This window comes from Salmo salar, chromosome 14, assembly GCF_965601325.2.
Source record: "Salmo salar chromosome 14, fSalSal1, whole genome shotgun sequence".
NCBI lineage: Eukaryota > Metazoa > Chordata > Actinopteri > Salmoniformes > Salmonidae > Salmo > Salmo salar.
In genome coordinates this window covers 13,278,166-13,305,861 of record NC_138304.1, presented here as the reverse complement: position 1 = coordinate 13,305,861, position 27,696 = coordinate 13,278,166, and the positions used below count along the sequence as shown (strand labels likewise).

At 43.7% G+C, this 27,696-nt stretch overlaps 1 protein-coding gene across 2 annotated transcripts in view; it reads right to left on the bottom strand.

Annotated features, from left to right (window-relative positions):
- The window catches only part of ccdc18 (coiled-coil domain containing 18), a 33,690-nt gene extending 6,370 nt beyond the window's left edge, over window positions 1-27,320 (bottom strand). For both annotated transcript variants that reach the window (XM_082960738.1, XM_014139895.3), the window contains exons 1-22: window positions 26,910-27,320; window positions 26,511-26,712; window positions 26,061-26,216; window positions 25,862-25,971; window positions 25,591-25,719; window positions 25,237-25,333; window positions 25,026-25,147; window positions 14,332-14,620; window positions 14,106-14,178; window positions 13,563-13,780; window positions 13,167-13,277; window positions 12,817-12,948; window positions 12,372-12,506; window positions 12,075-12,152; window positions 11,650-11,766; window positions 11,331-11,498; window positions 6,433-6,575; window positions 3,581-3,744; window positions 3,163-3,376; window positions 1,435-1,534; window positions 1,167-1,283; window positions 378-446 (exon numbers count right to left, since the gene is read on the bottom strand). In XM_082960738.1, coding sequence (XP_082816864.1) covers window positions 378-446; window positions 1,167-1,283; window positions 1,435-1,534; window positions 3,163-3,376; window positions 3,581-3,744; window positions 6,433-6,575; window positions 11,331-11,498; window positions 11,650-11,766; window positions 12,075-12,152; window positions 12,372-12,506; window positions 12,817-12,948; window positions 13,167-13,277; window positions 13,563-13,780; window positions 14,106-14,178; window positions 14,332-14,620; window positions 25,026-25,147; window positions 25,237-25,333; window positions 25,591-25,719; window positions 25,862-25,971; window positions 26,061-26,216; window positions 26,511-26,712; window positions 26,910-27,013 — 3,048 coding nt within the window. In that variant the 5' untranslated portion in view covers window positions 27,014-27,320. The remainder of the gene's footprint in view (window positions 1-377; window positions 447-1,166; window positions 1,284-1,434; window positions 1,535-3,162; window positions 3,377-3,580; window positions 3,745-6,432; window positions 6,576-11,330; window positions 11,499-11,649; window positions 11,767-12,074; window positions 12,153-12,371; window positions 12,507-12,816; window positions 12,949-13,166; window positions 13,278-13,562; window positions 13,781-14,105; window positions 14,179-14,331; window positions 14,621-25,025; window positions 25,148-25,236; window positions 25,334-25,590; window positions 25,720-25,861; window positions 25,972-26,060; window positions 26,217-26,510; window positions 26,713-26,909) is intronic.
- Between the last annotated feature and the right edge of the window lie 376 nt (window positions 27,321-27,696).

The window sequence follows — 27,696 nt, the reverse complement described above, 5'->3', positions numbered from 1 at the left end:
AAAGGTTAAATCAGACAGAGCCTAGACGGTCAGTCAGATTTATTTTTATTTTTTATTTTTACAGCATTTACTTTATGGATTACTCCAAATAGACATTAAGATTGTCCAGGGTTCATTATGTGGTTCATTCAAAAAGGTTCCCGGAAAGGGAACACTGAACAGTATTACATTATGAGGTTATCGATCCAGAAACATCTCGCCAATTGCTATAGCTTCTAGGTTGAATGCTGTCGGTGGTATTTATTTAACTTCTCTGTTCAACCATCTATCTCTCCCTCCATGAGAATAACGATACCATAAGTATTACCCATCTTTCCGTACATCAACTTAACCCTCAATCTATCAACAGATCCATTCATCGCCTCATCCCACCATACCTTCTCGGAATCCTCCTTCCCTTGTAGTTGTGCCTTTAGCAGGTCTAACCGCTCACTCAAAAACGCAACCTGGGGAGACAAAACATGAGGCGATAGTCTACTACAGTACTTCAGCTATAACGCTATAGCAGAATGGACAGTACTTTAGCTATAACGCTATAGCAGAATGGACAGTACTTTAGCTATAACGCTATAGCAGAATGGACAGTACTTTAGCTATAACGCTATAGCAGAATGGACAGTACTTTAGCTATAACGCTATAGCAGAATGGACAGTACTTTAGCTATAACGCTATAGCAGAATGGACAGTACTTCAGCTATAACGCTATAGCAGAATGGACAGTACTTCAGCTATAACGCTATAGCAGAATGGACAGTACTTCAGCTATAACGCTATAGCAGAATGGACAGTACTTCAGCTATAACGCTATAGCAGAATGGACAGTACTTCAGCTATAACGCTATAGCAGAATGGACAGTACTTCAGCTATAACAGAATGGACAGTACTTCAGCTATAACGCTATAGCAGAATGGACTGTACTTCAGCTATAACAGAATGGACAGTACTTCAGCTATAACGCTATAGCAGAATGGACTGTACTTCAGCTATAACGCTATAGCAGAATGGGCAGTACTTCAGCTATAACGCTATAGCAGAATGGACAGTACTTCAGCTATAACAGAATGGACAGTACTTGTAACGGGAATATGCTTCTCCAGGGGCAACAAATGACCCCGAATTACACAGATGGAAGAATAGAGGTGTGTGTGTAATGGGGCCTTTTACCCGTTTGTCTCGGTCTTTGACCTCTCCCTCTCTCTGGTCCAGAGTCTGCTGTAGGGTCTGAACCTTCTTGTCCATCTCCACCTTATGGTCTCTGATGGCCACGTCCAACTGGCCCAGCTGAGGAAGAGGGAGACACGCATAAGGAGAGAAGCTCTGGATTTCTTAGCATTCCACCCATTAAAGACAAAGACCATATTCATGTGGAATAAACCTCATATAGCACGCCATGAAATGAAATGTTGCCTCGGTTTAGTGTGTGTGTACGTACCAGCTGTGCTCTCTGCTGGAGCTCCCCCTGTCTCTCCTTCAATGCTGTGTCCATGTCCAACACCTCGTGGTTCCTCTCCTCCAACTCCCTCTGGCTTTCCCTGCAGCACACACACACACACACACACACACACACACAGCCAGTGAAATCACTGTACACCAGGGGCATGTTCTATTTCACACAGAAGATCTCAACAGCTGATCGCAGCTGTGTAGCGGGCATTTTGTTTCACACACACACACACACACACACACACACACACACACACACACACACACACACACACACGGGACTCAAAGGAAAACTGCTTGAGACAGTAACGCAGAGATATTGTGTGTGTTTGCAAATCCCCTTGCATCCCAAATAACTACTCATTGTGTGGTCAAGACTAGTGATTCTGCGCCGTGCCTTGCTCAAACTGATCCCCTCAAACAGCCTTTGTTTTTAGTTTTTTAGGCCTTTACTTTTACATAGATTTCTTGAATTATATTGCATCAGTGGTTGAGGTTCAGCACTGTAGCTGCTCAATAGGGTTTACAGATCAGGTGTTACTGTACCGGTTATATGTTTGAATGACAGTGAGAGATAATCCACTTGTAAAACTGTCAAAGCGTCACAATAATACCTAGCCATTACAGTCATCTGATTAGAACAGTTTGTGACAATGTCATATTGGCTGGTGGCATGTTGAGTGGGGGACAATTGTGTATTTGACCAAGACGTTTACCGGAAATTAACTGGTTGGTATCAGACGGAGGGTTTGAATCCATAGCAGACAGATACGAGTGATATTATAACTCCTGTTCTGTGGTCCTATTCACACAAAGAGATCATGTGTATAAAATGATTTCCAACTCATTTTATGAGTCCCGTGGGTGCTTGGTATCCGTGTGGGTCGTGTGTGTGTGTGCCACCAAAGCAACTGCTGTTTGTTCACTGACTGCGACAAAGCCTCAAAACAATGCACAATTTATTATAAGAATACATTTAAACAAAAGAATATAGCATGATACATATTATGAATGCCAGAGGCTAGCTCAGCCAGAGGCTAGCTCAGCCAGAGGCTAGCTCAGCCAGAGGCTAGCTAGCTCAGCCAGAGGCTAGCTAGCTCAGCCAGAGGCTAGCTCAGCCAGAGGCTAACGACACATAGCTAGCCTATCCTCTTGAAACAGAGGCTTTCCCTCGATGATGAGCTCACATCAGGTTTTAGTGCAAAGAAAAGTTACGTTATTTAACATTGCAACTAATGCTCAACAAACACAAATGTGCACAGTACATCATATTTACTTAAAGATTAACAGACATATATTACATAATATATTAACTAATTATATAAGAAAAAGTGACAGTTAAAGACGAAAAAGGTCACCCAAAATCAATTACTCTTAAACCAGACCAAAGAACGTCTAAACATATGACTTTTGATTCAGTCTTCCCAAATCGCCCGTCAATGAGGTCTCAGAGACAAATCCACAGCGCTCGACCGGTCAGTGGTTGCCATGGTTACACGGTCCATTGAAAGCGCGTGAGACTTCCGGTGAGCGGGCGGCGCTTCTTCAATGATATGAATATCTTTACCTTCAAAACTGCTCTGCATTGAGTTTATTTTGTTTAGGAAGCATTTCCTAAAGATTTGAGGGGAGACGTGTTTTGTTCAGCAGAGCAACAAATGGACAACCCCGGTCAAGGCCCCTCCCCCTGTCGGGAGGTTGGCAGAGAGAGGCTCACCTGAGCTCGGCGGACAATTTCTCCAGTGATGTCTGTCGTTGGTCTGCGCTGACCTGCGTGCGCTGTAACAGCTCTCTCAGCTCCTGTAGGTTCTCTAGGGTGTCGTGCATCTCACCGCGCACCCCCTGTAGCTGTCCCTCCAGAGTCTCCGCCCGCTGCACAGAGTTCCGCCTGTCCACCTCGCAGCGGTGGAGCTTCTCCTCCAAGTCCACAACTGCAGGGGGAGGAGGAGGGGAGAAAGGGCTTCCACGATGACTATAGATGTGGTAGAGAGGTCAGTGGAATGCAGACCGTGGGGGATATATACAGTAATCACGAAAAATCTAAATAAAATTGGCCCCAACTTTGATTGAATGAATGAAGAATTGAAGAAAGACAGAAACTAAAATAATCACCAATCCCCCCTAGTGTGTCTTACCCGCGTCATTCTTCTTCTCCAGTAGGCCCTGGGTCTGCTGCAGGGTCTCCTCCATGCAGCTGAGCTGGGAGGACTTCATGCTGGCGTCCTTCCGCAGCCTTTGCAGCTCCTGCTCCATGGATGACAGCTCCCCACGACACCGATTCATCTCAGACGACAGCTGACTGGAATACACATGCGCACACAGTTAGCATACAAGTATCCTAACACGGATAAAATACATGTACAGTTACAGACATGCAGAGATTCACACCCTGCACTCACACACATCCTAGACACCCTCCATCTGGCGCCTACCAAACTGTGCACAAATGTGCCCCCATTAGGAATCCTCTCAGCAACCTAGACCACTACACTACCCGCCAAAAAAAAAAATGGAGCCAACTCGGGTTCTATATGACTTGGACCGAACTAGAGTGCTAACTGAGTAACCTGAACTAGAGTACTAACTGAGTAACCTGAACTAGAGTACTAACTGAGTAACCTGAACTAGAGTGCTAACCGAGTAACCTGAACTAGAGTGCTAACTGAGTAACCTGAACTAGAGTGCTAACAAAGTAACCTGAACTAGAGTGCTAACCGAGTAACCTGAACTAGAGTACTAACTGAGTAACCTGAACTAGAGTGCTAACTGAGTAACCTGAACTAGAGTGCTAACCGAGTAACCTGAACTAGAGTGCTAACTGAGTAACCTGAACTAGAGTGCTAACCGAGTAACCTGAACTAGAGTGCTAACCGAGTAACCTGAACTAGAGTGCTAACTGAGTAACCTGAACTAGAGTGCTAACCGAGTAACCTGAACTAGAGTGCTAACTGAGTAACCTGAACTAGAGTGCTAACCGAGTAACCTGAACTAGAGTGCTAACTGAGTAACCTGAACTAGAGTGCTAACCGAGTAACCTGAACTAGAGTGCTAACTGAGTAACCTGAACTAGAGTGCTAACTGAGTATACCTGAACTAGAGTACTAACTGAGTATACCTGAACTAGAGTACTAACTGAGTAACCTGAACTAGAGTACTAACTGAGTAACCTGAACTAGAGTGCTAACAAAGTAACCTGAACTAGAGTGCTAACCGAGTAACCTGAACTAGAGTGCTAACTGAGTAACCTGAACTAGAGTACTAACAGAGTAACCTGAACTAGAGTGCTAACAGAGTAACCTGAACTAGAGTGCTAACAGAGTAACCTGAACTAGAGTACTAACTGAGTAACCTGAACTAGAGTGCTAACCGAGTAACCTGAACTAGAGTGCTAACAGAGTAACCTGAACTAGAGTACTAACTGAGTAACCTGAACTAGAGTGCTAACCGAGTAACCTGAACTAGAGTGCTAACCAAGTAACCTGAACTAGAGTGATAACAGAGTAACCTGAACTAGAGTGATAACAGAGTAACCTGAACTAGAGTGCTAACTGAGTAACCTGAACTAGAGTGCTAACCGAGTAACCTGAACTAGAGTGCTAACTGAGTAACCTGAACTAGAGTGCTAACTGAGTAACCTGAACTAGAGTACTAACTGAGTAACCTGAACTAGAGTACTAACTGAGTAACCTGAACTAGAGTGCTAACAGAGTAACCTGAACTAGAGAACCTGAACTAGAGTGCTAACTGAGTAACCTGAACTAGAGTACTAACCGAGTAACCTGAACTAGAGTGCTAACTGAGTAACCTGAACAACAGTACTACATGAGTAACCTGAACAACAGTACTGATTAACCTGAACTACAGTACTAACTGACTAACAACAAGTAGAATACTAACTGAGTAACAACAACTACAGTACTAAGTAACCTGAACTAGAGTACTAACTGAGTAACCTGAACTAGAGTACTAACTGAGTAACCTGAACTAGAGTGCTAACTGAGTAACCTGAACTAGAGTACTAACTGAGTAACCTGACCTAGAGTACTAACTGAGTAACAACTACCATACTAATTAAGTAACCTGAACTACAGTACTAACTGAGTAACCTGAACTAGAATACTAACCGAGTAACCTGAACTAGAATACTAACTGCGTAACTATAACTAGAGTACTGAGTAACCTGAACTAGAGTGCTAACTGAGTAACCAGAGTTAGAAATCTGAGTACGATCTCTGTATCGATCCTCCCTAAGTAGTGACTTAATAGACAAAGCAGTGTGCTTCCCTAGTCAAAGCGGTCCTCTATGCTTCGCTATGCTCCTTTATTAAGTGTTAAACTCTACCCTAAAATAAGCTCTCGCTCTAAGGAGAATGCTTCAGAGTGTAGCGGTGTATATATACCCCCTATATATACCCCCTGACAAAGAAAGGAGCGTGTGGTGTGTGTGTGTGTGTGTGGGGGGGGGGGGGGGGGGGGGGGAAGAGATGGGACACACAAAATAAACCCCCTGATTGTGGAGGCACAAGAGTCATGGGACTGTCTTATTCTGTCAGCACTATGCCGATGGGAACATTTCTCTCCTCCTCGCTCTCTTTCTGCTACAGGGCAGGAGCTGCTCGGTCTGGCCTGAACTCCAACAACTCCCACTGACCAACACAGAACAGTTGCAATATACATACCGAGAGGATTTTGTGAGGTCTTATCTTAAGGTAATACAAAGTTAGTATGATATGGATCAACTTGGCGCTATAGCTTGAAGGTTACTTTAAACTATCTTTTCATGGCTCAGATATCATAAAATGTGTTTGTTTTGGGGGTAAGCAAAACAAATAAGCATATTTGAAAGGCTTCATTAACGAATCAGACGTTAGTGCAATGTCTGAATTCAATTACATTTAGTGAATTGTTTGACTGAACCATTCTATATCAAACTAAGCAATGACAAATGCTTAATTGGAATGCATACAAATCTACTGCCTAGTCTTACGTGACAGAGCCAGAGAGCTGTGCAGCCTGTCGCCTCTTCTCCTGCACCTCCTTGTCAGCCTCCTGCACCTCCTTCTCTCTCCTCCTCAGCTCCTCCTCCAGAGACAAGCGCGCCCGCTCCAGCTCCTGCTCCAACGCAGACACCTGGCAACAAATATCATTCATATTATACAGTACCAGTAAAAAGTTTGGACACACCAACTCATTCAAGGGTTTTCCTTTCTTTTTACTATTTTCTACATTGCAGAATAATAGAGAAGACATCACAACTATGAAATAACACATGGAAGAAGTTGTAACCAAAGAAAGTGTTAAAGAAATCAAAATATATTTTATATTTTTGAATCTTCAAAGTAGCCACTCTTTGCCTTGATGACAGCTTTGCACACTCTTGGCATTCTAATCACTAAAGTTGGAGACTTATACAGTTGAAGTCAGAAGTTTACATACACCTTAGCCAAATACATTTAAACTCAGTTTCACAGTTCCTGACATTTAATCCTAGTAAAGATTCCCCGTACGTCAGGTAGGATCACCACTTTATTTTAAGAATGAGAAATGTCAGAATAATAGTAGAGAGAATTATTTATTTCAGTTTTTATTTCTTTCATCACATCCCCAGCGGGTCAGAAGTTTACATACACTCAATTAGTATTTGGTAGCATTGCCTTTAAATTGTTTAACTTGGGTCAAACGTTTCAGGTAGCCTTCCACAAGCTTCCCACAATAAGTTGGGTGAATTTTGGCACATTCTTCCTGACAGAAATGGTGTAACTGAGTCAGGTTTGTAGGCCTCCTTGCTCGCACACGCTTTTTCAGTTCTGCCCACAAATGTTCTATGGGATTGAGGTCAGGGCTTTGTGATGGCCACTCCAATACCTTGACTTTGTTGTCCTTAAGCCATTTTGCCACAACTTTGGAAGTATGCTTGGGGTCATCATCCATTTGGAAGACCCATTTGCGTCCAAGCTTTAACTTCCTGACTGATGTCTTGAGATTTTACTTCAATATATCCACAATTTTCCTTCCTCATGATGACATTTATTTTATGAAGTGCACCAGTCCCTACTGCAGCAAAGCACCCCCACAACATGATGCTGCCACCTCCATGCTTCACAGTTGGGATGTGTTCTTCCGCTTGCAAGCCTCCCCCTTTTTCCTCCAAACATAACGATGGTCATTATGACCATTGCTCGTGTTTCTTGACCCAAGCAAGTCTCTTCTTACTGGTGTCCTTTAGTAGTGGCTTCTTTGCAGCAATTCGACCACAAAGGCCTGATTCACGCGGTCTCCTCTGAACAGTTGATGTTGAAATGTGTCTGTTACCGAACTCCGTGAAGCATTTATTTGGGCTGCAATCTGAGGTGCAGTTAACTCTAATGAACTTATCCTCTGCAGCAGAGTTGGGTCTTCCTTTCCTGTGGCGGTCCTCATGAGAGCCAGTCATCATAGCTCTTGATGTTTTGTGCGACTGTTCCGGATTGACTGACCTTCATGTCTTAAAGTAATGATGGACTGTAATTTCTCTTTGCTAACTTGATATAACGGCTGTCGTGAGAGAGAGTAGACCAAGGTGCAGCGGAGTTAGTGTTCATCATTGAATATTTAATAGACGAAAGAACACGATACAAAAATAAGAAAACCGACAGCCAAACAGTCCTGTCAGGTGCAAAACACTAACAGAAACAATTACCCACAAAACCCCAACGGAAAAACAGGCACTTATGTGTGACTCCCAATCAGCAACAACACTCTACAGCTGTGCCTGATTGGAAGCCACACGGACAAAATCAATGAAACAAACCAACATAGAAAAATGCACATAGAACGCCCACCCAATGTAACACCCTGGCCTAACCAAAATAAAGAACAAAAACCCCTCTCTATGGCCAGGGCGTTACACTTGAGCTGTTCTTGCCATAATATGGATTTGGTCTTTTACCCAATAAGGCTCTCTTCTGTATACCACCCCATACCTTGTCACAACACAACTGATTGGCTCAAACGCATTAAGGAAAGAAATTCCACAAATTCACTTTTAACAAGGCGCACCTGCCTGGTACGGCAATTGGTCGGCCTCCGACCGCAAGGCACTACAGAGAGTAGTGCGTACAGCCCAGTACATCACTGGGGCCAAGCTGCCTGCCATCCAGGACCTCTTTACACCAGGCGGTGTCAGAGGAAGACCCTAAAAATTGTCAAAGACCCCAGCCACCCCAGCCATAGACTGTTCTCTCTACTACCGCACGGCAAGTGGTACCGGAGTGCCAAGTCTAGGACAAAAAGGCTTCTCAACAGTTTTTACAGCCAAGCCATAAGACTCCTGAACAGGTAATCAAATGGCTACCCGGGCTATTTGCATTGTGTGCCCCCCCAACCCCTCTTTTACGCTGCTGCTACTCTCGGTTCATCATATATGCAGTCACTTTAACCATATCTACATACTACCTCAATCAGACCGACTAACCGGTGTCTGTATGTAGCCTCGCTATTGTTATAGCCTCGCTACTGTTATTTTTCACTGTCCTTTTACGATTGTTTTTATTTCTTTACTTACCCATTGTTCACCTAATACATTTAGGTGCACTATTGGTTAGAGCCTGTAAGTAAGCATTTCACTGTAAGGTCTAAACTTTGATTTGAAATGCATTCCAGGTGACTACCTCATCAAGCTGGTTAAGAGAATGCCAAGAGTGTGCAAAGCTGTCATCAAGGCAAATGTTATTTATTCATATTTTTTATTTATTTAACCAGGCAAGTCAGTTAAGAACAAATTCTTATTTACAAAGACGGCCTACCAAAAAGCCTCCTGTGGAGACGGGGGCTGGGACTATAAAAAATGTAATAAAATATAGGCCAAAACACACAACACTACATAAAGAGAGACCTAAGACAACAACATAGCAAGGCAGCACACATGAAAACACAGCATGGTAGCAACACAAAATGGCAGCAGCACAATACATGGTACAAATACGATTGGGCACAAACAGCACAAAGGGCAAGAAGGTAGAGACAACAATACATCAAACAAGGCAGCCACAACTGTCAGTAAGTGTCCATGATTGAGTCTGAATGAAGAGATGGAGATAAAATGGTCCAGTTTGAGTGTTTGTTGCAGCTCGTTCCAGTCGCTAGCTGCAGCGAACTGAAAAGACGAGCCACCCAGGGACGTGTGCGCTTTGGGGACCTTTAACAGAATGTACCCGAGAGAATACTATAGATGTCAATAATCAACTGACTGGCTTTCTTGACAAGTTTTTCCAACCCTTTTGATAAACAGGGCAAAATAGAAATTAGTCTAGTTAGGATCAGCTTGATCTCCCCTTTAAATAAAGGATGCACCGTGGCTGCCTTCCAAGCAATGGGAACCTCCCCAGATAGGAGAGACAGGTTAAAAAGGTCAGCAATATGCTTGGAGATGATAGGGGCATCAACCTTAAAGAAGAAAGGGAGCTCCTTTAGCACCTCGGACTCCGTGACCGCCTGCAGGGAGACATTTTGTAGCGTGGCAGGGGAAAAGATGGAAGAGGCATCAGGGATAGTCGCATTAGAAGGGGTGGGAGATGAGGAAACATTGGACTTTGCCTTGATTACATTATTTGATCTGTCATTCTCTTTCCTAGAAAGAGAGAAGAAATGAGAGAAGGAAGAGTGAGACTGTCTGGCCAAAAATAATCAAAGATAAAGTTACATAGAGGAAGTTGATGATAAATCAGGAACTGTCCATGAGAATGAGGAAGAACGATGGGTGCATACTTTGAAGAATCTCAAATATATTTTGATTTGTTTAACACTTTTTTGGTTACTACATGATTCCATGTGTTATTTCATAGTTTTGATGTCTCAACAAATATTCTACAATGTAGAAATAGTACAAATGAAGAAAAACCCTTGAATGAGTAGGTGTTCTAAAACTTTTGACCGGTAGTGTGTATGTGTGTGTGAGATGTATGTATGTATGTATGCATGTATGTATGTATGTATGTATGTACCATATTCATATTCCATTAGTATTACAATGTTTGTTTAAGCACTATCCTGAACATAGTATTACAGTATTTGTAACCTAACTGGTTTTACATTAAATTGCATTTATACCTGTGTATAATGGTTTTTCTTACGGTAAAATACCCACTTAAATGATTGACCTTAAAACAAATGGAAGACTTGATGATAACCTAGTTGACAAAAGGTTTACACAGAAAGCATGTTGCCTGTGGGAAATTCAGCTCTCATGTTCCCTATCAAGCCACGCTTTGTAGACAGAAAAGTCCTGCCCGCAAGTGAATAGATTTATATTGGCTTTGGTTAATGGAGTCATTGTACTATGTTCTTGTTGTGAGGGGAGTTTGAGAAAGAAAAAAAAATGAACAAGGTGGCAAATGATTCTAACCACATAAAGGCATGTGAAATGATTTTAGAATCATTTCACATGCCCTTATGTAGTTAGAATCATTTCACATGCCCTTATGTAGTTAGAATCATTTCACATGCCCCCATAAGGGCATGTGAAATGATTCTAACCACATAAGGGCATGTGAAATGATTCCAACCACATAAAATGTCCCTGATAAGTCAAATACTAAAATGAGCTGAAGTGAATTAATAGAATTTACACATTTGCTTTTCAGGGGGTCTTCCTGGAAGTGGTTTGCACTTTAACACTGAAGTCAATATAATAGGCTGTGTCCTGCTTATTCAGCTGCAAGAAGACTACTGACCATTGAGATACAACCTGGGTCAAGTTTCCATGTCCCGGTAGGGAGCTCCATGACAGATGTGTGTTTAACCTTCGGGGTCACTGCAATGTCAGCGGTCTCCCTGTCTACAAGACATATATTCCTACCTGGCATCTAGGTAGAGCATCTCTCAGTCTCTCCAAGCAGGCTTCCGTACCTGTCCCTGTAGCTGGCTCTGGCTTTCCTCCAGTTCGGCCACACGGGTGCTGCTCTCCTGCAGCATGCTCTGCTGCCGCTGCAGGGAGTACTGAAGCTGGACACAGCGCTCACTGGAGCGACCACACACCAGAGCACTGCTACGCAACTCCTCCTGCAGAGACGACAGCTGTGGAGTAGAGAGACGGGGGGGTTACACACACACGGGACTCTCACACACGTACACACAGACGACAAGGTGAGAGACACGCGCACACGGTGGCGGAGCGTGTCAGACAGTCACAATGGAGTATTAAGCAACACGGAACATAGACGCACACCTCCGTGCTCTTGAGGTCCAGCTGTCTCTGATGGCGCTGCTTAGCGTCCTCCGCCTGCAGTAGGTGGGAGCTCAGCTCATCCCTGCAGGACGACAGGGCTGTCTCCAGCTGCCTCACCTGAAACGCAGACACGCGACATCAAACGCAGAGCATAAATACGGTCTGCGTCAAACCACGCGCCTTCCTGTCCTCTTTCCTCGCCATACGTCCCTTGTGAAGCTTGTACACGTTCCTTGTCAACGATCTACGGCAAGACATCCGATTTGATATTGATATGTCGTCACCAAGCACAAGACTGGTACTGTGGTAACTGTTCAGGCGGACGTCTTTGTAGACCACAGTACATACAGTTGATATGCATTTAAACTGAGCGCTAGAAAAACCTGGGTATAGCATTGAATACAGTGTTTTCCATTTATTGTTACCTTGGTGGAAGACTCGGTGGCCTGCTCTTTGACACTCTGTAGAGCCTCCTCGCTGCTTCTCACTTTGGTCTCTCTCTCCTGGTGATAAGTACATTGAGATCTCATGACAAGGTGCACAGCACACAGGCAAGCCATTCTATTTATTACATTAATGCCATGGCTTCACGTACGGTCATGAAATGTCATTTAATGAGTGTTCTGGCACAAAATGGCTGCCGTGCCATGCATCCCGGTTACATAGTAGTGGTTCGTGAGAGGGTGTGTAGGATGAAACTGTATAGCTGTGGTGGCTCTGACCTGTGTGAGCTGGTCCAGGGAGACCTGCAGTAGGTGGGCCGTGCTCTGGGCCTCGTGTCTCTCCCTCTGGGCACAACACACAGCCTGCTCCAGCTCTGAGACCTGGGCGCGGGTCTGGTCCAGAGACAACTGCAGCTGGCGACAGGGAAGGAGCAAGAGAGGGAGAGAGGGACAGAGGTAAAGAGATAAAAATGGAGAAAGCAACTACTACTGAGAGTCCACAACAACATGATGTTTTTTTTTTTACTTTTTCTTGAGTCCATTATTTGTACAGTTCCTAGAAAAGAGAGGAAATGAGAGAAGGAAGAGTGAGACTGTCTGGCCCCAAAAAAATATAAAAAAGATAAAGCAGCACAGGAAGTTGATGATGAATCAGGAACTGTACATAAGAATGAGGGAGAAAGACAGTGAAATGAATCAATCCACACACAAACACGATACTCACCAGTTCCACTCTGTCCTGCAGTTCCTTGCACTGGTCAGCACGGGCCTTTTTACTTTTGTCCAGAGCCTGTTGGAAGTCCCTCTGCTTCTTGGTCATCACAGACTGGTAGTGCTGGATAGCACTGGCCTTCTCCTGGGATGAGAGAAAGAGACGGAGAGAGAAAGAAAGAGAGGGAGAGAGAGAGAAAGAAAGAAAGACAGGGAGAGAGATAAAAAGATAGAAGTAGAGAAAGAGAAAGAGAGTACCTCATTACAATGAGCATCCTTTATGAGTCACTTAATGTGACGTGTGTGTGTGTGTGTGTGTGTGTGTGTGTGTGTGTGTGTGTGTGTGTGTGTGTGTGTGTGTACCAGCAGCTCCTGCTCCAGCTGAGTGTTCTTCAGAGCGGCCAGTGAGTAGGCAGAGCTCTTCTCCTGCAGCTGTTTCTCCAGAGCCGCCACACGAGCACTCTTCTTCTTCAACTGTAGCAGGACAGCAAGACCACCGTGGGGTGGCGGTCAGAATTCAACAACTCACACATCCGATACACGCGCACGCACACACGACAACAAACAAGCTCTAGTCCATCTGTGTTGGCAGATCTGAAAGAAGCTCTATGTCCACTGGAAGGGCAGATGAAGCCATGCCTACTACCCTTACCCCTTCACTACACATCTGCAAACCCAGAAGGGGATAAGGGAAGAAGCTAGTGTCTTGGTGTTATTGGACTCGGCACACCTCTCCCCTTCCCCACTCACTCTCCTCACCTCCTTCTCGGCATCGGTAGCCTGGCTGGCCCTCTGGAGCAGCTCGCTGTGGACCTGCTGGTAATGGGAGGCCCTCTGGGCCATGGAGCTGTGCAGGGAGGAGACCTCCTCCTGGGCTTTTGACAGCCTCTCCTGGAGCCTGGAGGCCAAGGAGCTCTGTCTGCCCCGCTCTGCCTCCACTGCCTGGAGCACTGGGAGCAGCTGCTGGTATCGCTCACCTGGAGGAGTGGAGGGGTGTAGAGGGAGAAGGGGGAGATGGATAGATTGGAAGAGGGGGTAGGTAGAAGAGAATGAGATAAAGAAGAAGTATCACACAGCCCAACAACCATAAATACATCAACTTAGTACAAAGACATACATCGGGTTCACAGGAGGCTGGTGAAGGGAGGACGGCTCATAATAATGGCGAGAATGGCGTGAATGGGATGGAATCAAACGTGTGATACCATTCCATCAATTCCGTTCCAGTCATTACTATGAACCTGTCCTCCCCAATGAACGTGCCCACCAGCCGCCTGTGATTCGGTTGTACTGCACACACACCTGGGTCTGTAGTTCCTGTGTAATCCACTGGGGGCAGCATACAGGGCTTCACACAGAGAGATCCCTCATCGCCCTGTAACAACACAACCCCATCAAGTGTCTAAACAAGTATCTCTCTATCACCCCCAAGTTGACTGTGTGTGTTTGTGCATATAAATATATGTCTGAATGTGAGTGACTGTACGTGTCTACGTACGTGCGTGTACGTGTCCCCAATCCTCCATACCTCTCGGAGGTGCAGCAAAGCCAGTATGCTCTCCAGACTAGCTAATTCAGCCAGGCTCTGCTGGGCCTCTCTCTGGCATTGGACCAGCCTGTGTTCCTGGCACTGGGTGAGGGCCCGGAGGTCCTCCGTCTCCCTGTGGAGAGAGGTCAGCTCCCTGGCCGCCAAGGCCCGCTCCCCCAGCTCCATCTCCAGCCGCGAGGCCCGCTCAGCAACCTCCTCCAGACGTCCCTGGAGCTCAGAGTTTTTGGTGTTGAGTGTACGCGCCTGGGTGACCTCCTCCTTCAGCTCACTAAAGAGATGGTTTCAATGACATAGAGTGCATTCAGAAAGTATTCATACCCCTTGACTTATTCCACATGTTGTGTTAAAGCCTGAAATCAAAATGGATTCAATAGATTGTGTGTAAAACAACACCACATAATTACAAAGCAAAAGCATGTTTGCAAATATATTGAAAATGAAATTACAGAAATAACTAATTTACATAAGGTTTCACACCAGAGTCAATACTTTGTAGAATCAGCTTTGGCAGCGATTACAACTCAGTCTTTCAGGGTAAGTCTCTGAGAGCTTTCCACACCTGGATTGTGCAATATTTGCCCGATATAAAAAAAAAATGTATTTGTCACATGGCCGAATACAACAGGTGTAGTAGACCTTACAGTGAAATTCTAACATACAAGCCCTTAACCAACAATGCAGTTTTAAAGCAAATACCCCCCAAAAAGTAAGACATAAGAATAACAAATAATTAAAGAGCAGCAGTAAATAACAGCGAGGCTATATACAGGGGGTACCGGTACAGAGTCAGTGTGCAGGGGCACCAGTGTCGAGGTAATATGTACATGTAGGTAAAGGGGGGGGGGGGGGGGGGGGGAACTTGGTGCTCCGGTACCGCTTGCCGTGAGGTAGCAGAGAGAACAGCGTATGACTAGGGTGGCTGGAGACTGACCATTTTTTAGGGCCTTCCTCTGACACCGCCTGGTATAGAAGTCCTGGATGGCAGGAAGCTTGGCCCCGGTGATGGACTGGGCCATACGCACTACCCTCAGTAGTGCCTTGCAGTCGGAGGCCGAGCAGTTGCCATACCAGGCAGTGATGCAACCCGTCAGGGTGCTCTCGATGGTGCAGCTGTAAAACCTTTTGAGGATCTGAGGACCCATGCCAAATCTTTTCAGTCTCCTAAGGGGGAAATAGGCTTTGTTGTGCCCTCTTCACGACTGTCTTGGTGTGCTTGGACCATGTTAGTTTGTTGGTGATGTGGACGCCAAGGAACTTGAAGCTTTCAAACCCGCTCCACTACAGCTCCGTCGTTGAGAATGGAGGGCATGCTCGGTCCTCCTTTTTCTGTAGTCCACAATCATCTCCATTGTCTTGATCACATTGAGGGAGAGGTTGTTGTCCTTGCACCACACGGTCATGTCTCTGACCTCCTCCCTATAGGCTGTCTCATCGTTGTCGGTGATCAGGCCTACCTACCACTGTTGTGTCATCGGAAAACTTAATGATGGTGTTGGAGTCGTGCCTGGCCGTGCAGTCATGAGTGAACAGGGAGTACTGGATGGGGCTGAGCACGCACCCCTGAGGTGCCCCCATATTGAGGATCAGAGTGGCGGATATGTTACCTACCCTTACCACCTGGGGCGGCCCGTCAGGAAAAACAGGATCTAGCTGCAGAGGGAGGTGTTTAGTCCCAGGGTCCTTAGCTTAGTAATGAGCTTTAAGGCCACTATGGTGTTGAACGCTGAGCTGTAGTCAATGAATAGCATTCTCACATAGGTGTTCCTTTTGTCCAGGTGTGAAAGGGCAGTGTGGAGTGCAATAGAGATTGCATCATCTGTGGATCTGTTGGGACGGTATGCAAATTGGAGTGGGTCTAGGGTTTCTGGCATAATGGTGTTGTGAGCCATGACCAGCCTTTCAAAGCACTTCATGGCTACAGACGCAAGTGCTACAGGTCGGTAGTCATTTAGGCATGTTACCTTAGTGTTCTTGGGCACAGGGACTGCTTGAAACATATTACAGACTCGGACAGGGAGAAGTTGAAAATGTCAGTGAAGACACTTGCCAGTTGGTCAGCGCATGCTCGGAGTACACGTCCTGGTAATCCGACTGGCCCTGCGGCCTTGTGAATGTTGACCTGTTCAAAAGGTCTTACTCACATCGGCTGCGAAGAGCGTGATCACAGTCGTCTGGAACAGCTGATGCTCTCATGCATGTTTGTGTTACTTGCCTCGAAGCGAGCATAGAAGTCATTTACCTCGTCTGGTAGGCTTGTGTCACTGGGCAGCTCTTGGCTGTGCTTCCCTTTGTAGTCTGTAATAGTTTGCAAGCCCTGCCACATCCGATGAGCGTCGGAGCCGGTGAAGTACGATTCGATCTTAGTCCCGTATTGACGCTTTGCCTGTTTGACGGGTCGTCGGAGGGCATAGCAGGATTTCTTATAAGCTTCCGGTTTAGAGTCCCGCTCCTTGAAAGCGGCAGCTCTAGCCTTTAACTCAGTGCGGATGTGGCCTGTAATCCATGGCTTCTGGTTGGGGTATGTACGTACAGTCACTGTTGGGACGATGAAGCCAGTGACTGATGTGGTGTACTCCTCAATGCCATCGGAAGAATCCCGGAACATATTCCAGTTCGTGCAAGCAGTCCTGTAGTTTAGCAACTGCTTCATCTAACCACTTTTTTTAATAGACAGTAACTGGTGCTTCCTGCTTTAATTTTTGCTTATAAGCAGGAATCAGGAGGATAGATTTATGGTCAGATTTGCCAAATGGGAGGGCGAGGGAGAGCTTTGTACGCGTCTTTGTGTGTGGCGTAAAGGTGGTCTAGAGTTTGTTTCCCCTCTGGTTGCACATTTAACATGCTGATAGAAATGAGGTAAAACTGATTTAAGTTTCCCTGCATTAAAGTCCCCGGCCACTAGGAGCTCATTGAGTGCGGTTTTAGTGCCAGCATCGGTCTGTGGTGGTATGTAGGCAGCAATGAAAAATACAGCTGAAAACTCTAGGTAGATAGTGTGGTCTACAGCTTATCATGAGATGCTCTACCTCAGGTGAGCAACACCTGAGACTTCCTTAGATATCGTGCACCAGCTGTTGTTTACAAATATGCAAATTCCCCCGCCCCGTGTCTTACCAGAGGCTGCTGTTCTATCCTGCTGATAGAATGTATAACCCGCCAGCTGTATGCTATTAATGTCGTCGTTCAGTCACGACTTGGTGAAACATAAGATATTACAGTTTTTAATGTCCCATTGGTAGGAAACATGTGCTTTCAGTTAGTCCCAATTATTTCCCACCAAATGAACGTTAGCTAACAGTACGGATGGCAGCGGCAGATTAGCCACTTGTTGCCTGATCCTCACAAAGCACCCCGATCTCTTTCCGTGAAATCTCTGTTTCTTTCTCCAGCAAATGATGGGGATGAGGGCCTGTTCGGGTGTTTGGAGTATATCCTTCCCATCCGACTCATTAAAGAAAAATTCTTCGTCCTATTTGAGGTGAGTAATCGCTGTTGTGATGTCCAGAAGCTCTTTTCGGTCATAAGAGACAGTAGCAGCAACATTATGAACAAAATAAGTTTAACAATGTTAAGTTAAGTTAAGAGCCAATAAAACGCCAGCCATCCCCTCCAGCGCCATCTTCCTAGATATTTGCTCATTATTCTTAAAAAAATTATTCAAGCTCTGTCAAATTGGTTGTTGATTGGCAAGACAACCATTTTTAGGTCTTGCCATAGACTTTCAGGTAAATTTAAGTCAAAACTGTAAATCGGCCACTCAAACATTCACTCTGTTCTTGGTAAGCAACTTGGGTTTCAGGTTATTGTCCTGCTGAAAGGTGAATTCATCTCCTAGTGTCTGGTGGAAAGCAAACTGAACCAGGTTTTCCTCTAGGATTTTGCCTGTTCCTCCATTCTATTTCTTTTTTATCCTGAAAAACTCCCCAGTCCTTAATGACTACAAGCATACCCATAACATGATGCAGCCAGCACTATGCATGACAATATGGTGTATGGTACTCAGTAATGTGTTGTATTGGATTTGCCCCAAACATAACACTTTGTATACTAGTCAAAAAATGAATTTCTTTGCCACATTTTTTGCAGTATTACTTTAGTGCCTTGTTGCAAACAGAATTCATGTTTTGGAATATTTGTATTCTGTACAGGCTTCCTTCTTTTCACTCTGTCAATTAGGTTAGTATTGTGGTGTAACTACAATGTCGTTTTTTAAACATTTTACCCCTTTTTTTCCTCCCCAATTTCGTGGTATCCAATTGGTAGTAGTTACAGTCTTGTCTCATCGCTGCAACTCCCGTATGGACTCGGGAGAGGCGAAGGTCGAGTGCCATGCGTCCTCCGAAACACAACCCAACCTAGCCACACTGCTTCTTAAAACCTCTACAGGATTGGTGGGTCCCCTGCGGGACAGTTGAGCTAACATATGCTAATCACGTTAGCCTGAGGCTGTAAGTAACAAGAACATCTCCCAGGACATAGACATATCTGATATTGGCAGAAAGCTTAAATTCTTGTTAATCTAAATGCACTGCCCAAATTACAGTAGCTACAGTGAAAGAACACCATGCTATTGCTTGAGGAGAGTCCACAGTTATGAACTTGAAAATGGGCGGCAGGGTAGCCTAGTGGTTAGAGCTTTGGACTAGTAATCGAAAGGTTGCAAGTTCGAATCCCCGAGCTGACAATGTACAAATCTGTCGTACTGTTCCTAGGCCGTCATTGAAAAATGAATTTATTCTTAACTGACTTGCCTAGTTAAATAAAGGTAACATAAAATTTAGAAATTAATAAACCAATTAGCCACATTTAGGCAGTCTTGAAACAACATTTTGAACAGAAATGCAATTGTTTCAGTCTAAAACTTTGAACATACAGTTGAAGTCAGAAGTTTACCTTAGCCAAATACATTTAAATTCAGTTTTTCACAATTCCTGACATTTAATCTCAGTAAAAAATCCCTGTCTTAGGTCAGTTAGGATCACCACTTTATTTTTAGAATGTGAAATATCAGAATAATAGTAGAGAGAAGGATTTATTTCTGCTTTTATTTCTTTCATCACATTCACAGTGGGTCAGAAGTTCACATACACTCAATTAGTATTTGGTAGCGTTGCCTTTCACTTGTTTAACTTGGGTCAAATGTTTTGGGTAGCCTTCTACAACCTTCCCACAATAAGTTGGGTGAATTTTGGCCCATTCCCTTTGACAGAACTGGTGTAACTGATTCAGGTTTGTAGGCCTCCTTGCCCGCACACGCTTTCTCAGTTCTGCCCACACATTTTCTATAGGTTTGAGTTCAGGGCTTTCTAATACCTTGACTTTGTTGTCCTTAAGCCATTTTGCCACAACTTTGGAAGAATGCTTGGGGTCATTGTCCATTTGGAAGACCCATTTGTGACCAAGCTTTAACTTCCTGACTGATGTCTTGAGATGTTGCTTCAATATATACATATAATTTTCCTCCCACATGATGCCATCTATTTGTGAAGTGCACCAGTCCCTCCTGCAGCAAAGCACCCCACAACATGATGCTGCCACCCCCGTGCTTCACAGTTGGGATGGTGTTCTTCAGCTTGCACGCCTCCCCCTTTTTCCTCCAAACATAACAATGGTCATTATGGCCAAACAGTTCTATTTTTGTTCCATCAGACCAGAGGACATTTCTCCAAAAAGTATGATCTTTGTCCCCATGTGCAGTTGCAAACCGTAGTCTGCCTTTTTTATGGCGGTTTTGGAGCAGTGGCTTCTTCCTTGCTGAGCGGCCTTTCAGTTTATGTCGATATAGGACTCGTTTTACTGTGGATATAGATATTGTTGTACCTGTTTCCTCCATCATCTTCACAAGGTCCATTGTTGTTGTTCTGGGATTGATTTGCACTTTTCGAACCAAAGTACGTTCATCTCTAGGAGACAGAACGTGTCTCCTTCCTGAGCGGTATGACGGCTGCGTGGTACCATTGTGTTTATACTTGCGTACTATTGTTTGTACAGATGAACGTGGTACCTTCAGGCATTTGGAAATTGCACCCAAGGATGAACCAGACTTGTGGAGGTCTACAAAACATTTTTCTGAGGTCTTGGCTGATTTCTTTTGATTTTCCCATGATGTCAAGCAAAGAGGCACTGAGTTTGAAGGTAGGCCTTTAGCTACATCTACAGGTACACCTCCAATTGACTCAAATAATGCCAATTAGCCTATCAGAAGCTTCTAAAGCCATGACATCATTTTCTGGAATTTTCCAAGCTGTTTAAAGGCACAGTCAACTTAGTGCATGTAAACTTCTGACCCACTGGAATTGTGATGCAGTGAATTATAAGTGAAATAATCTCTCAGTAAAAAAATTGTTGGAAAAATTACTTGTGTCATGCACAAAGTAGATTTGCCAAAACTAACTACCGAATTGCCAAAACTATAGTTTGTTAACAAGAAATTTGTGGAGTGGTTGAAAAATGAGTTTTAATGACTCCAACCTAAGTGTATGTAAACTTCTGACTTCAACTGTACACTACCGTTCAAAAGTTTGGGGTCACTTTTCCTTGTTTTTGAAAGAAAAACACATTTTTTGTCCATTAAAATAACACCAAATTGATCACAAATAAAGTGTAGACATTGTTAATGTTGTAAATGACTATTGTAGCTGGAAACGGCTAACGTTTAATGAAATATCTACATAGGCGTACAGAGGCCCATTATCAGCAACCGCACTCCTGTGTTCCATTGGCACATTGTGTTAGCTAATCCAAGTTTATCATTTTAAAAGGCTACTTGATCATTAGAAAACCCTTTTGCAATTATGTTAGCACAGCTGAAAACTGTGGTTCTGATTAAAGAAGCAATAAAACTGGCCTTCATTAGACTAGTTGAGTATCTGGAGCATCAACATTTGTGGGTTCGATTACAGGCTCAAAAATGGCCAGAAACAAAGACCTTTCCTCTGAAACTCGTCAGTCTATTCTTCTTCTGAGAAATTAAGGCTATTTCATGCGAGAAATTGCCAAGAAACTTAATCTCATATACAATGCTGTGTACTACTCCCTTCACAGAACAGCGCAAACTGGCTCTAACCAGAAAGAGGAGTGGGAGGCCTCGGTGCACAACTGAGCAAGAGGACAAGTACATTAGAGTGTCTAGTTTGAGAAACAGACTCCTCACAAGTCCTCAACTGGCATCTTCATTAAATAGTGCCCGCAAAACACGAGTCTCAACGTCAACAGTGAAGAGGCGACTCCGGGATGCTGGCCTTCTAGGCAGAGTTGCAAAGAAAAAGCCATATCTCAGACTGGCCAATAAAACAAAAAGATTAAGATGGGCAAAAAGATCAGACACTGGACAGAGGAAGATTTGAAAAAAGTGTTATGGACAGACTAATCTAAGTTTGAGGTGTTCGCATCACAAAGAACAACATCGTGAGATGCAGAAAAAATTAAAAGATGCTAGAGGACTGCTTGACACCATCTGTCAAGTATGGTGGAGGCAATGTGATGGTCTGGGGGGTGGTAAAGTGGGAGATTTGTACAGGGTAAAAGGGATCTTGAAGAAGGAAGGCTATCACTCCATTTTGCAACGCCATGCCATACCCTGTGGACGGCGCTTAATTGGAGCCAATTTCCTCCTACAACAGGACAATGACCCAAAGCACAGCTCCAAACTATGCAAGAACTATTTAGGGGAAAAGCATTCAGCTGGTATTTGGTCTATAATGGAGTGGCCAGCACAGTCACAGGATCTCAACCCTATTGAGCTGTTGTGGGAGCAGGTTGACCGTATGGTACGTAAGAAGTGCCCATCAAGCCAGAAATGTCTTCACATTACCTCAACAAATTGTCAACTAGAATGCCAAAAGTCTGCAAGGCTGTAGAGAATTCTTTGACGAAAGCAAAGTTTGAAGGACAATTGTTATTTCAATTAAAAATCATTATTTATAACCTTGTCAACATCTTGACTATATTTCCTATTCTTTTTGAAACTCATTTTATGTATGTTTCATGGGAAAAAAAGGAAATTTCCAAGTGACCCAAACTTTTGAACGGTAGTGCTGCCATCTAGTGGCAAAAATCTCAATTGCATCCTGGGCTGGCATAACACATTACGGCCTTTCTCTTGCGTTTCAAAGATGGTACAAAAAATACAACCAAGAAAAACTAGTTTTTTTCTTTGTATTATCTTTTAACAGATCTAATGTGTTATATTATCCTACATTAATTTAACATTTCCACAAACTTCAAAGTGTTCCCTTTCAAATGATATCAAGAATATGCATGTCCTTGCTTCAGGTCCTGAGCTACAGGCAGTTAGATTTGGGTACGTCATTTTAGGCAAAAACTTTAAAAAAGGGGGAGGTTCCTTAAGAGGTTTTAACAGAACATGCAAATCGAGGATGCAACGATGTGCAGGGTTTCTTACCGAATTCTGAGCCAACAAGACGAGTAACAAACAGCAAAATCACTCGCCAATGTCAATCGACTTTAGTAGAAAGGTTTAGGCTACCTATTCTATTAGTCAGCTTGTCAAGAAAGAAATAGCCTATTCCAAACAAACTCTGGGACAGTCGTGGGACGATCGATCCCAAATTCAAACAACCAAGTACACCAAGAATACTTTTTTTTTTTTTTTTAAATACAATTAAAAAAGCAATGAGTCTGATCCAACAGATCAGAAAGTTTAGCTTAAAATGTTGATAAACTATCATTTCTTCACATTATAAGCGCAGCAAAGCTCACAAGGCAGTAGGCTACGCACAAATCTTCGTTCCATAATGCAATTAGAGGGAACACAGTTGTCAAAAGCGCATTGCACGCGAGCGGTTTCATGTGACAGAGATGAAATTTAGAAAGAGAGGATATCTAATAGGCTACTTTGAAGCGAGGCAAAACATGCCTCATAATGTGCATTTTTATTTTTTTTTTATGTTTCTTTAACCTTTATTTAACTAGACAAATTCTTATTTACAATGACGGCATAGCCCGGCCAAACCCGGACGACGCTGGGCGAATTGTGCGCCGCCCTATGGGCCTTCCAATCATGGGTGGTTGTGATACAGCCTGGAATCAAACCAGAGTCTGTAGTGAAGCCTCTAGCACTGAGGTGCAATGCCTTAGACCGCTGCGCCACTCGGGACCCCAATTAGGTGTATGTTTTAAAAATGCATACTGCCTCCAGCTCATTGCAGTGGCCTGCCTTAACGTAGCCGCTCAATGGCGCGTTCAAAACAACTGGGAACTCGGAAATCTCAGACTTCAGACTTCACTGCGTTTAAGACAACTGGGGGGAAAAAATTGCTCTGATTGGGAAAATTTGTTTTGAACAGTCATCCAAATCGGAATTCCAAATCCGGAACTCTGGCTTCTTTCTACAGCTCCAACTTTCTAAACTAAAGATCACTGATGTCATGACTTGACCTCGTATATTTCAGAGTTCGCAGTTGTCTTGAAAGTACAACAAGATGCTGCAGCAGCAGCTCTTGAGTTGTCTGACAAATTTTCCACTCAAAGGCTCTGTATCTGTATGCTGTTAGCGTGTGATAAATAAGATGCATAAGGAATACCGTACACACGACCTAATTTAATTCCACAAAATTATTGAAATTCCCTTAAAGGCTGATAAGCATGCCCATTCAAAAAACTAAAATATTTCCATCGACTGGCATTTCCATTAATGAATAAGCTAAAAAGCATTATTTCAAAATATTATATTTTTTTGGTATTATTATTTATGGATTTTTCCAAAAAACAATATCGGACAAAGGCCGGCTTCTACCGGCTAACGGAAACCCTGGACTGGGTGTATTGATACACCATCCAAAGTGTAATTAATAACTTAATGTTCAAAGGGATATTCAATATCTGCTTTTTATTTTTACCCATCTACCAATAGGTGCCCTTCTTTGCAAGGCATTGGAAAACCTACCTGGTCTTTGTGGTTGAATCTGTGTTTGAAATTCACTGCTTGACTGAGGGACCTTACAGATAATTGTATGCGTGGGGTACAGAGATGAGGTAATCATTCAAAAATCATGTTAAACACTATTACTGCAAACAGAGTGAGTCTATCCAACTTATTATGGGTCTTGTTAAACACATTTTTACTACTAAACTTACTTAGGCTTGCCATAACAAAGAAGTTGAATACTTATTGACTCAAGACATTTCAGCTTTTAATTTTTAATTAATTGGTAAAAAAAATATCTGAAAGCATAATTCCACTTTTACATTATGGGGTATTGTGTGTAGGCCAAAATCTCAATTTAACACCACTAACCGTATAGTATCTACTTAAATCAGGTAGATACTAACATCTATCACCAACTCAGATTTTTTTACCAATCAAAAGATTTTTGTTCGGTTTAATTACACCAACAAAACACAAAAAAACAGATGCGCATGCTTTGTAATGTTTCTAAAACAAATGTATAACTAGTAAGAAGTAGTGGTATATCGAAACAAAAACGGCAGAAATACTTTGAAAACAGCTACTGCAGAATTTATTTTGCTCTAAATATGATCATACGTAACTATTTTTATTCACAAATGTGAGTGAACTGCGTGCACTGTGGAGCCCTGGCCACCCACCAACGTGGCTGGTGAAATAGACATATTACCCGCCAATGTCCAACTCCACCCGCATTTGGCAGGTGGTAATTTTAGGCCCTGTTGATGATAATGCCCACACCCACCTGATGGTTTGGCACTGCTCCTCTCGTGCTCTCTCCATCACGGTGCACTTGCTCTCCAGCTCCTCTCTCTCTCGGTCACACACGATGAGACTCTCCTTCAGTTTGCTCTCGTTCTCCATGACCTTGGAAACACAGTCGAGCCATAATGTCAAAGGGTCGATCACTACTCATTATTTACTATACTGAACTAAGTAAGGGTTCAATGAGTTACCTTTTTCAGCTTAATGGAAATATTTGTCTTGTAGTCTTTGAAAGCGTCTGTGAGTTTCTCCGCATTGCGAAGGGCTTGGTTCCTTTGTTGCTCCGCTCTGTAAGAAATGAGACAGCTCAGTACATTGTCGTTATTTCACACTAAAAGACATGCTTATGCCCGTGAATGAGCAACAAGTGTCAGTGTTTTCCTTAGTTGGATTGTTGCCTATGTCCGGGCACAAAGGCCCTGAAGGAACATCCTAGGATGCCAGCAACAAAATCAATTGAGAACAATAGGGGGCAAATTATTTTAGATGGGAAGAATCAAAGCTAAAACAAATGAATGCAAGGGGAAACAAGTGTCAAGTGTTACCGTTTTCCTTGTCTGGTTGTGTCAGTAAGCTCTGTTCTGAGCATGCTCAGTTCGTCTCTGAGTTCGGCTACCTGTCTGTCACTTTGGGTTGCTGCCTGCTGGCTCTGCTCTGCCTTCAACTCTGCAGTCCTAAATCAACAACAAGTCAACAACAACATACAATTCAGTTCTATTTTCATTCTGAAAAAAATAATGGAAAATACAAATTCAGTGAGACTTACTTACAATCTTCCATTTAAAGACACAGGAATAAAAAAATATGCCTACTGACCGGAGTTCTTTGGCCTGGGCCTCCACCTCAGCCTCCAAGCTCAGGATCTGCTCCCTCATGACGGTCACACTGGAGGTCTTAGCCCCTACGGTGGAGCCCAGGAGACGGGCCTGAAGGAAGAGCAGATACACCGACCATTTAGCATCTCTCCTAGTGAATGTCAATCATCTTTACATGCATGGTTGTTCTCACTTAGTACCTTGGTTTTAGAGCTGGCCAGCTCAATCTGGGTCGCCTCCAGGTCACTGATGAGCTGTCTGTTCTCCAGAGCCAGGGAGGCGTTCTCCTGACGCAGGCAGCCTAGCTTCTTCCTGAGGGGTGCAACCTCCATCTCCACTGCCCTAGATGAGGAGCACTGATGGATACAGACGTATAGACAGGTTAAGACATGAACCACAAACCTAACACACACACACACACACACACACACAAACATCAAAGACAAGAAACACACTCAACTCAGATTAATGTCACGCAAACAGACAAAGTCTGTGACATTACAGCTACAGAGTTAGTGTAGAAATGACCACACACACACACACATACATACATACATACATACATACATACATACATACATACATACATACATACATACAGTAACATAGACCGGTCCACCTCTAAATAAGGGGCTGTCTCTCTCTCTCACCCTGGAGTCAGTACTGGGTAGGCTTTCACAGGCCTGTCTCTCAGCTGTCCTACTTCTGTGGAGGGGTCTCTCAAGACTTGGGTTGTCAGGTGGAGGATGTGGGACATCAGGCCGCTGTAGGTCCTCTAGGGACAGAAGACCTGGCAACCCATGTACTAAACTCCTCTCAGACCGCTCACTGTGACTCTCATGTCCTGAGTGACTTGGAGGATGGAGAAAAGACATGTCAAAGTAAGTGCTACACCTGTTGGACTTTCAGAGGACCTAACAGTCTGTTAGTCAATTGGGCTATGTGCGTGAGGAATTTGCATTGACTGGCACCTACCTACCTGTGACTAAAGTGGAGAAATCAAGTTAGCCATGTATATTTATAGCTAGCAGCAAGTTGGCGTCGCTTACCTTAATTGTTCTCCCAAACTTTGCAAACTAATCTCCGTCAATCGCAATTGATTCCTTAAACTGGCCACATCTTCGACAAGATCCTCATCGTTGTTGTTAAACATTGGTGGCTGTCATTTGCACACGCTAACGTTAGCTAGCTAGCTAACATCAACAACTCGCATAGCCAGTTTATCAATCAACAGGTTGCTAGGGTTATTGTTATCTAGCTAACTGAAGCAAATATATGCTGTGGTACTCTGGATAAAGGTACCTAGCTAGTGGAATAGGACAATACGCGGTAATCTTTTAAAATATTCATAAAGTTTAAAAATCGTTTGCTGCTTGGCAGTCCAATCTGCTCACTGCCAAAATGTAAACATCGCTCCAACATCGCGTCATTCGATTGGACGAGAGGGAACTGTGTGAAAAGTGATTGGTTTCACGAAGAAGTCGTGAACTGCAAAGGCCGCGAATGGTGGCGCGTTTTGGCTGACCAATTCAAAGCATATGCATCACGGCCTCCTAGAACTTTCCCTTTTGTCTGTGTTGGTTTCTGTTACACCTGGCAAATTCTTATTCATCTCAATTTGTCGAGCAGAAATATGCAGAATTACGAAATATAGTGGATAATGAAAAAAATGATGCATAGATATGTTTACTTTTGAGTCATGTAGTTGACAACAACATATATCGTGAGTCATAGCTGAATGAATTCCCTTCAAAATGTAAGTGAGACTGACCCTCAGTCATCTTAAATAGAGAAAACATTTCTCACATGAACCTTTTGACACAATTCATCATTGAT